This window comes from Rhopalosiphum maidis, chromosome 2 (genome assembly GCF_003676215.2).
Source record: "Rhopalosiphum maidis isolate BTI-1 chromosome 2, ASM367621v3, whole genome shotgun sequence".
In the NCBI taxonomy this organism is placed as follows: Eukaryota; Metazoa; Arthropoda; class Insecta; order Hemiptera; family Aphididae; genus Rhopalosiphum; species Rhopalosiphum maidis.
This window is the reverse complement of record NC_040878.1, coordinates 65,039,472-65,051,234: the sequence shown is the minus strand read 5'-3', so window position 1 is coordinate 65,051,234 and position 11,763 is coordinate 65,039,472. Positions and strand designations below refer to the sequence as shown.

At 23.3% G+C, this 11,763-nt stretch overlaps 1 protein-coding gene across 1 annotated transcript; it reads right to left on the bottom strand.

The window, feature by feature from the left end:
* On the bottom strand, positions 1-10,246 carry LOC113551490 (SEC14-like protein 1). Its single transcript, XM_026953757.1, has 14 exons — positions 10,067-10,246; positions 9,800-9,949; positions 9,605-9,736; positions 7,737-7,960; positions 7,114-7,175; positions 5,890-6,014; positions 4,989-5,178; positions 4,050-4,138; positions 3,611-3,869; positions 3,413-3,531; positions 3,212-3,337; positions 834-975; positions 472-706; positions 1-277 (listed from the first exon to the last, which is right to left on the bottom strand). Exons 1-14 carry the CDS (start codon positions 10,127-10,129, stop codon positions 217-219), a joined length of 1,977 nt encoding a protein of 658 aa, XP_026809558.1. The 5' UTR covers positions 10,130-10,246; the 3' UTR covers positions 1-216.
* Between the last annotated feature and the right edge of the window lie 1,517 nt (positions 10,247-11,763).

Here is an 11,763-nt window from a genome sequence, read left to right as displayed (position 1 = left end):
TTTACAGGTTAAAAATTGAATTTATGAATTCATAATAGCTTGGCAAAATTAATAAAGAATATAACTCAAAATTAAATACCAAACGACAATAAAAGGATGTTCATTAATTTTCTACCCACCAAACATACTATTAAATGTATCTTTTATTAAAGTATGGTCCTTAATATAGGCATAATGATTAAAATTGTATGTTAAACAAAATACAAGATAAGTTAATTATCTGTTACTAAGACAAGAAAATTTACTATTGGCTGACATCAAACTTGACATTGAACCCCTGTGAAATATATAAAAATAAATAATGTTAATAAAAAATAAAGTAATAAATGTTTAAATTCAATGAATTAAGTTAAGATATTGATAATATCATCTAATGTATTTCTCAATTACAAATGTAAACACAATATCATTACAACCAAACACTTTGTTTAAAATATAATTTTTTTTACTCCATATTTAATTTATAATTACCGATAATCAGCAGACTTTAACATTTCATAGTAATACATGATTTTGGCTTTGGTATGATGCCCTGAGCTAATTATTAAGCTATCTGATGACCAATACCATTGTAATACATATGTTCCACTTTTAGTAGTAAGATGAGATCCTTGAACACTCTCTCCATCATGACATAATATAGTCTGTTCTACTTTTTCATAATGTTCTCCTTCTTTCCAGCCCTTTTCTATAACATTTAGATTACCTAAAACATGATTAATACAATATTTATAATAAACCCATTTTTTCTTGTTTATATTAATATTTGATTATTGGACAATGGAACAAATAAAATACATATAAATTATTATATCACATATTGATTTAAATACCTCTGGCACAGCTGAGAAGAGTTGATGGCTGAATTTCAATTAATAATCTTAATACATTAAAATTAATATCTTGTCTCATTACATCAAAATCCCATGTTATTACTGAACTAGATTCCTCAACATCAATAAAAACTTCATGAGCCTTAAACAAAATAAATGTGTACATATTATAGTTTAAAAAATAATATCTATTAAATATACAAGTTGATTCACTAGCATATACTCTCACAACATTATTATTCTTTAATTTTTAGTAATGCAATTAATTAAATCCCAATTTTTTAATTATAATTAAAGACTATCTGATAACTATATTTTAATATATTTAGTTTTGTTTGAACCAAGAAGTATTTAATTGAAATACAAACTTTGGTATGTGTTAGAAGTAAACTACCTATAAAAATATATTGTTAAATATGTCACCTACATATATTCTATAATTATTTTTTAGTTAACTTATAAATTATTTACAGGAAATATTTAAATATTAATTTGTCTAAATATGTGCAGCATTCAATCAATAGGATTATTAATATTGTATACTTATTTATACATTATTCTAAATTTCTAATATATACTAAGTTAATAGGATACAATCTATTTAGGACTAAGACATTAGGATCATTAGGTTATCAATCCTATTGTTAAATAGGCTTATAACTTTAAAGGTTGTGATTATAATAAAAATGTGAGTAGCAAATTTAACCATTAAAATGTATGCAGATAGCATACTTAATTATAAATTGTTATTATTTTGTACATATTATATGTGTTAGATCACTGTATATTATTATAGTAATATTTTACCATCTATACTAGTATTATATAACTTATAACTTGACATATATTACTCCTGAGGTTAAATAATTGTATTATAAAATTAACAATAAGTTCAGATGACTTTGTTAAGTTTAACTAAATAAAAAAAAAGTTTGCAAATACTAATACATCTATATTGGAATTTTAATGAATAGTCTCTGAGTAATTCAATTTTATCTAGTAAGGATAACTATTATAGTGGTTTGAGGTTTTTAGGTGTTCGTACTACAGGTTATTACATTTATGAGGCGTTAATAACTAAAGTTACAAAGTTCATCACTGCGTCAATAGTCGATAATAAGTTTATTACATCTGACTATATGAAACAAGAAGTATTATAAAAACTAAAAATCACCCAACTTTAAAAAGCTATATCTCACTAAAAAATTATCAAAAAATAATAATTTGAACGTTAAAATTCATAAAAAAAGCACTATTATTTTAGTACATTTTAAATATAGGTTGCCATTTAAAATTCAAAAGTTGAAAGTGGTTTTACTATTAAAAAAAAGGGTGAAAAAAATAAAAGTTTCATACAGTTTGAGAAAAGCATGAAACAAAATATTTTGAAAAATAAAATAATGAATAATGGTCAATACTTGACGAAATAATGAGCATTTAATGGTTAAAGAATCACCCTGGATTATAGTGTTTCATCAGTTTCATTTAATCATATTGCACAAGTGTTCTATATATAGTATCATTTGATAAACAGTAAAAATTCATGACGTCGTTTTTTTGCACTAGTTGATATAGATAAAATTGTACACTGCACCATCAATGGAATTTGCGTTATCTATTATACTGGTGATACTGACAATAATAATTTTCATGTCACTCATGTCTACTAGTATGCAGTAGTATACTCAAATAGAAAACATTATTATAATGTTAGCATCAAAGATAAATTAAATAATAATTTTTATGGCAAGTTTGTAATTATATTATATCATATTATATTTTTTAAATTACTAATTATCAGAATTAAGATAGAGAGGAAGTTGAGAAATATGTTAAGAAATTTTAGAGATTTAAACAAGATTAAATGTTTGGGGGACACAAAAAATCAATAGAATAAGATGTAAGAGAAATCACTAATACTTTGATTGAATTAAATGTATAAATGTATTATGTATGTGGAGAATTGTTAATATCAAGTTTTTAAGGATGAGCAGTTAATAATGAATGATTCATAAATAATCGATTGAATATAATATAATATAAGAATCAAGTTTAAATTAATGACCCAAGTTTTATTTAGGACACAAATATTTCTAGTAATTATCAATAAATTATTATACTTCTATGATTTTTATAAATTAAAACATTCTTATTAATTACTATAATTTTAAAATAACCATAGCTTCTATATCCTTAAACCTATCAAAGACTATTATTTATAGAACATAATATACCGTTAAATAATTTATAAGCTAATAACTTTTACTTAAAAAAGTTCTTTAATTAGAATTTGAATGAAATCATAATTAAAGGAAAAAATGAGGCTAAGTATGCTTGATGAATCTTCTGTAAATAAAAAATATAAAAATTTAAATTACCTGTCCTTTGGTTAGTGTAACAGATTGATATATACTATCTTCAGTAATTGTACATGCTTCCTTTTCTAACTCTCCTTCTTTTAGATATAAATTTTTAGGCACAAAACCACCTTCAGGAATTTTAACCTAATTATTAAGAGTAGAAAGACAAGTCATATAGTAAAAGTAAATTTAATTATTTAAAAATTAAAAACAACATACTTTACAAGGACCTCCAAGAAAATCAGGCACATCATCTTCTGTAAGAAATTCGCTAAGACCACCAGATGATTGATAATCATTACCTCCATAAAATAGGAACTTTTGACGTGTTGTCTCATCTAGAAAATGAATATTAATATTTATTTATAATAGTAAAAAAGCAAATGCAAAAATAGAATAAATAAATATTTTTCTTACTGATAAATGTGCTCACTAAGGTCCACAAAACTGGAAATACTCTAGGTGCACGAATTATAAGTACTTGCCCAAGTGTCTCTGGATAATTAGATTCTACAATTTCAATAATTCGAAGCAATGCACCTACTCCAGGTCTCCATAAATGTCTCATATTTAGCCCTTCTAAATCAACCAATAAACCCCAAGTTGTTATTGGTTTACCAGATGTATGAGTGGCTTCTTTTGTTAGTTTTAAACCTTCTTCACAAACATGCATAGCCTAAACACAAAATATAAATATTATAATATATAATACACATATTATATCAAGAATCGAGAAAATAATTTTAAATTATCTTCTTTGTGATCATAAAATAAATTTATTTAATTATTATTAATTCATAGAATATTTAAAAAACAACAAAATTTATTAGTTATTCATAATAAAATTTTAGCTTACTTGTTTAAGAAGACAATCTTCACCAACTGATTTAAGAAGACCTTTTACATCCATTTGACCTAAACGTAATATGTATAAAGGGCGTCCCTCTAAACATTAAAAAAATATTCACATTAACAAAATTAAACCAGTTTTTATTAAAAATAGTTTCACTTAAAACTAGTAAACAATTTATCAAGGAATCTTATATTAAAATTTAAACTTTTTAAAATTAAAAAAAAAAAAATTATCAGCATAAATATTTCTGTATTTCTATTATTTTTTTTTTTTTTAGCTTTTCCTAATTTATTTATAATATAACTATTTTCAGTATAAAAGTTTGAAATAATTTTACTGCCCCAAATATGCTTACTCAAAAATAATTATAAAAATTAATATAAAACATGTTATTGTAAAACCAATACATTCATTGCCCCAATGAAGCAATGAGTCTTCTGCTCAGAATTTAAAATTGTTAGTGATTGTAAAAAAAATACTTCATTAGAATATAAATCATTAAGGTATTAAAAGAAATTTATTTTTTAATTTAAACCAGATTTCTTTGAATTAATTTATTGTATTAAATTGTATATAATATGTCAATAAGAATTACTAAAAACAGCATGTCAATTATTTTCTAAAATACCTAATTATCAATTAAATTAAATCTGTTGATTTTTTATTTTTTTTGGAAAGGTAATGGTTTGTACTGTTTGTAGGTATCTGATATAGTTTTTATAGAGACCTTTATATTTTCTATTTAATCTAAAAGTATACACTAAACTTTTACAGTATTTCTTAAACCATGAAAACAATTATATATTCAAAAAACACATTGTATAACCAGTTTATTTCTTACTTAACTCAACATCTAAGACATAGTATTATGCATTAATTGCTAAAAATATTTATTTGTGATTATACTCGTAATGAGCATAAATTATTATGTATTTAAACTACCTTTGTCATGACTGTGCCAACCACAAGGAAAATATTTTTTAATTGCTTCAGGAAACTCGTGCTCTGATAATATATTGTCAATGTTATGTTTTTTTCGCCATATCAGTGATTGAGATAAATTTTCTCTAGCTTTTTCAATGTTGAAATCAGTAGCTCTCAAAAACCGCAATAATGTAGTATCACTTGGTAACTAAAACAATATTGTTTAAAAATAATAGTAGTTTTTTCTTATACATTTTAACAATTATATATAATATGAAGTTTCATTTAGTAGTTTTTTACTAACACATAAATAAATATTAAATAATTTATCACTATAAATGACTTTTCACACTAGTGAATACATATAAAAATAACTTCTGATAAATATAATCTACTCTCAGATGAACAATGTATAATTAATTATTTTAAAATATATATTTATATTTATAGGTAAATGATGAATAAACAGCTTTAAGTTGTACATACAAAATAATAAATAATTACTTAAAATGTATATTTGGCATCATTTTGAGTCAGATTGCAGTCAAAATGTTAAACTATAAGGATCATTATATGTTTTTTAATTTTTTTAAATATATTATATACTATAGTATATAGTATAGTATAGTTATATAGTATTATTACATAAATACTTATTAATTTTAAAAGCCATTAAAAATAAATATATTAATGAGTTATTTAAAATTGAACATTTTATTTTAATGAAAAACAAAGACAACATTAAAAAAATAAATAGCATCTTTGTCTTCATCAAATACTGCAATTCTATTTTAAATATTAAAAATATACATTATGCATTATGAATACAATATTTTTTAAATCAATTAATCAAACACTAAATATAGATACATTTTCAAATAAAAACACAATATACAAACTAAACTAATACAAATATTACCTTAGATTTTTGTAGTTGAGACAATTGTTTCTTGAATTGCACTAATTTTGATTCTTGTAATGGTGTCAATTCTCCAATGTATCTTTTAATATACTCATCTTCTAACCATATCTTTGACTGAGAATCTAAAAATATACAAGCATAAACACTATAATCAAAACTTCTTTCACAACATATTTTTCAAGTATATAAATGTAAAGTAATTCATATAATAGAATAATGCATACATTATTATTTTAATAAGTATGAGAAAAACTAATTAAATACCTATACTTTTTACTTAAGTTAGTTATACATATTTTGATTTAATTGTTTTTATTCGAGCATTGAATGTCCAAGCAAATAACAACTAAGATAATTCTAGCATATGAATTTTAAATATAATTCTAAATCAAATCATGGTGTTTAGAATATTAGTATAGGAAACATAAAATAATATTTAAAAAAAGTTAATACAATTATTAGTATTATAAACAAAAGCATTATTTCAAGCATGTCGATGAGGTAAAATTGTATAGTGCAATATTAGTTATTACAATTTTAAGTGAATTTATTACATCTTAAAAACTGATTTGAAATAAGTTAATAGAATATTTAAGAGCAAGATAATTTTGTTTGAGTTTAGATTTTGAATTGTATTACATAATACTTATAGAAAAAAAAAAGTTATGATTCAGCTTCATTTTCTAGTTAACCTTTAGTTAGGGTATGCAGAGGTGAAGTAAACAGATTGCTTAGGAAAATACATCGAGAAATAAATAAAAAAATTATACAGGATATAATTTGAATTCTTGATCTTAAGCTGTGTGCAATTACTGTGCCAACACATTCTTATTGATTGGTTCTCAATACAGATTATATTTCTGTTTGGATCAATTCACAATAAATTATGGTTATGGACAAGGGCGCCTGCAGTATTAATTGGGCCATTGTTCCCCCTGGGATTATGTTAGTTGTACGTAACTTAATAGCATGCATGTCATGTATAGTTTATAATTTACAAAATATTTTTGTAATGAAAACATGTTAAAAATCATATAGTATACTATGTTAGAATAAAGATACTTGTAATATACCAAAATATAATAATATACTAATTTGGTTATTAAATTTATTCTTGGTCGGAGTGGAATTTTATTCTGTGAATATTCTGGATTATGATGATAGGCTTATCAGAAAAAGTGACTATGTCAATATGAGTAGACATGAATTTAATAACTTTACCTGCAGTAGTTGGACTATCTTTGTTAAGACCAATTGGACTTTCTTCTGGGTTATTCAAGTCACTATAAAATACAATTGTAATTACAATATTATATATACTTTCTCATACAAGAGTAAACTTTAGTCAGACCACCATTCTTCAATAAATTGATTTTCATTGTTAGTTTTTATTTTCAACAATTGGCCACTACCTAATAACCACTTTATAACGTTATCTTATCAAAATTCAAACTAGGCAATTGTTGGAATAATCAAATAAAATTTTAAAGAGAGTGGCACTTGGCAAGTTTTACTTAGATTCATTGGTGTCTCTGAAAACCCTAGCTTCTTAGGGTTACTCTTATATGAGACAAAATAAACTTAAAAGTATAGTAATTAAATAAATATTTCATTATATAATACAAAAAAAAATGGTTGATATTAATTAAGTAGAAAATTTCAATAAAATCAAAGTGTTAAATTATATAATTATAACTTATTAATTGTTTTTATCAAGTAAACATGCATTTTAAATCAAGTAATTTTAGTTTGAGTTTAAAGAAAATTTATTTACTTATCTTTATTATTATTATGAAAAAATTATCTTTAAAGTAAAGTAAGTAAATATATGAAATTTGACTAACCAAGTTTGATCACCTCCAGTAGGTATCCAACGAGGAATATTAATTATTCCATCTTTTTTTAATTCATCAACATAAAATTCTATTATTTCTTTACCCTTGGAAATATTCTGAATGTATTGCTTCATACCAAGTTTTTCCATAGTTGACTCAAAACCCAAAAAATATTTTATATCTAACAATGCACTCTGTTCATAACATGTCCATTCTGAATTTTCCGGATGAACCTGATAAACATGTGATTAAAATGAAGCAAAAATATTCTATTCATAACTATTTCATATACATTTTAATTTATGCATTTTCAGAAAAATGAACTTTAGAAAATGGCTATCTTTAATTTTTTTGAAAATAATTAAATTAAAAAATATATTTTTTAACTTTTTTACCAAAACATTAAAATAAATTAAAAATGAAATATTTGTAGTTATTGTCCCTGTGAATCTTATTAAAAACCAGAATTATAATATCTCCATTATTTCAGGAGATATCGCAATGGGTAAATCTTCACGGGATATATACAGAGTGATTCTTTTATCATGAACCACTCATTATTTCAAAAAGTATTCATGTTTTTGAAAACATTTTTTTACATTGTTTCATGTTGTTAAAAAATCAACATTTTATAAAAAAATTATGTTTTTAAATATTTTTTATTCTTGATTTTTTTACTTTTTTGAATGACAATAGAGTTTTAATTTCATATTCTAAAGCAGAATATTTTTTTGAATATTTTGATACATAAAAATTGAATTTAGTGCGAGTAGTTTACGAGTTATACATATTTTTAAACATAAAATTTAGATAAGCAGAGTAGGGGACAAACATAGTACTATTCCACTCCACGCTTCAAAACTTTAAATACTTATAACTTATAAACTACTTGCCCTAAATTAGATTTTTATGTATCAAAATACTCAGAAAAATATTCTGTTTTGGAATATGAAATTTTTACTGTTGTTATTCAAAAAAGTAAAAAACTTAAAAAAAAATTGAGAATAAAAAATATTTAAAAATATAATTTTTTAAAAAACGTTGATTTTTAACAACTTGAAACAATGTAAAAAAATATTTTCAAAAACATGAATACTTTTTGAAATAATGAGTGGTTCATGATAAAAGAATCACCCTGTATATATTTAAAATAAAGGTTAAAGTAATTTTACTAGCATAAAATTAACATTTAGATGGTTAGTTATTATTAATAGTGTTAATAATGATTACTCATTCATCTGAGGTCCTTCATACATTCAACTTGTAAGAAACTTTAATAATAAAATAGAAATTTAAGTTTCTATTTAAAATAAATATTCAAACATGAAAGTTACTCTATTGTATAACAGATTTTAATAAATTTATCACTAAGAACAGTAATGAAAATAATGAATTTATTATTCTAAAAAATATTTAGAATATGCCAATATACATATTTGTTGAAAATTTCAAGGAGCTATAAATAACCATCAAGTTTTGAAGTTTAAAATAAACAAAACATTTTGTTAAAAACTGGAATTAGTTACACATTTTTTTCACGATTAATTTTGAAAAGTACTAGACATTTTTGATTCTAAAGTATAAAATAAATTTTCTACCAAATATCTTCTTAATATTAAAGATTAAATAATTTATTCAGATCTAAAAACATAATTGTTAATTGTTAATCCAATATATTATTTCTGCTCAAAATCTAATGATCTAACAATAATTCAAAGATAATATGAAATAAGTGTTTTGATAACACTATATTTTATTGATATAACCAACACAGCATCCTCAATGTTAAATCTATTAATTTTAAATAATTGCTTTAATTTGTTACTTGAAATTGATATATTAATGTAGTTAATATGCCAATAATAATAGTAACTTACATAGTAACGACATTTTTCTAATACATTTACACGCGTTGAAAATGTCTCATTTGTTGCTTCAATATTTAAACAACGTTCTCTCAAATCTAGTATATTTTTTTGAATAAAATATACATAATCTACACCAATAATCTAAAAAATAAATGTTATTACACGTACATGAATATTAATTAACACGTTTTAAATACGGCAAACCTTTTTTAATAAATATGGAGCTTCAACAACAAGTTTACATCTTCTTTCAGTGGTTCTGATTGAACCATCATTTGTTGTGGTGTCGGCTGTTACTTCACTTCCAACGAAGACCGGGATTAACGGAGATGTCGGAAATCGTCTTTCATAAGCCTACATCAAAAATTTATTAAATCTCAATGATTTTTAACAGCAAAATTACAGTTTTTAAATCAGTATATTTTAATTTATAATTTTTATGCACTGACTGCAATACACTGTTGTACTTACAGCCATTACGATTTCAAATGGATACTTGTAAACTCGCACCGGCGATTGGTATTCTTGGACCATCTTAGCGAGGAATAAAAATCAAAAAAAAAACAAAAAAAGAGTAAAATCAAACAATAAAAACGAACTCTAAGCTAATTGATTATCCATTAAAATTTTGATCAGTAATTAAATTATTCAAACACTATGGTTTATTTTATCACTAATCATAATCAATACTATGACGTAACCGATATGTTTAATCTATTTTACGAGAGGGATCAGCTGATGATATTGCATATGTATACCAAGGTATAAACAAAGGCCATCAGTATTCAGCACCTTTCTCACCATTCCAGGGTGCATAAAATATTAAGTCAAATATGAATTAACAGTCAACTAAACTGAATTAATGAAATATAAGACTGAATAAATAAATAAATTACCAAAACACTATAGTCTATATGGCATATGTCTATATAAGATTGCATAGACCTATAAAGTAATATGATATGCACACTGTCACTTGATTCAATTAAAAATTAAAAAAAATTACTTTTATTTTAACTATCATTTTTGACAGGTTTAATTTTTTTGGATAAACCTTCAGTTTTTAAGGCCAACGAAAACTTCCGAATTTCTAATAGGGTCCTTTAAAAAATATCCTTGCTGTAGAAATTCATATAACTGGAAAGTACCTACATTATTAATGAAAAATAATTATAAAATAGATTAGTATTGATTTAAAGAAGGAAAGAAATCGGATGGCTTCAGTTATAAATTGTCAATAAGTAATTTATTTTATCACACATTCACACAATTTGATTAGCTGAACATTTATAAAAAGAATATCTTGTGAGAGAGAAAACAAATAGTTCACTGACCTCTTAATGGAAATGCATAAAATAACTTTTATATTAAAAAGTGAGTCTAGATAACCCAGGATAGATTTGTCAGTATAATCTATTCAAGCATTCCCAAAATTAATTAATTATTTTTTTAGTTCTATAGGTAAAAAATATTAAACTATAATAGTAGACCCGTCGTAACTCTTTTAATAAATAATTAACATTAACATAATACCTATTGGCCATTATAAATCATTAATCAATAAGAAATAATATGGTGATTAATTAACACAAATTAATTTAAAAGATTAGTCCGTCATGAACAATATATTTTAATAGTCTACTGACTCTACTGTATAACGTTAAGGTCCAAGCAAAAAAAAAAAAAGAAAGTAATCTCATTTATATGGATTCAAGATTATTAAAAACTTTTGTCAACAGTAGATTAGGTATCTAAGAACCTAAAGCAATGACTCCAGTGTTGTTCTCTATTAATATTTGTGAACTTTTTTTTATTTTAAAGAAATTGTAAAAACATTTAAGTTTTTAAATAATTATTTGTCTATTTCAAAAATAATTTTGTAAGATACCCACGAGCTGGCTGAATTGCTTACACCTCAAGGATATCATGAATACATATTTTATTCTGTGTTATTATTTATTACTTATAAGTTACAATTTCTGAAAAAGAAAGTTTTCTTTGAAAAAAAAAAATTAGTTTTTATTTGAGGATCTTGTCAATAGCTTATTATTCATTTGTAACGATCAACTGGAAAATAAATATTATCTTTTTAATAATCACATAATATTATTGTTTACTTAAGTACTTGCTGGGTATGAACCATTCTAATATTTTTAAAATTAAAGCAA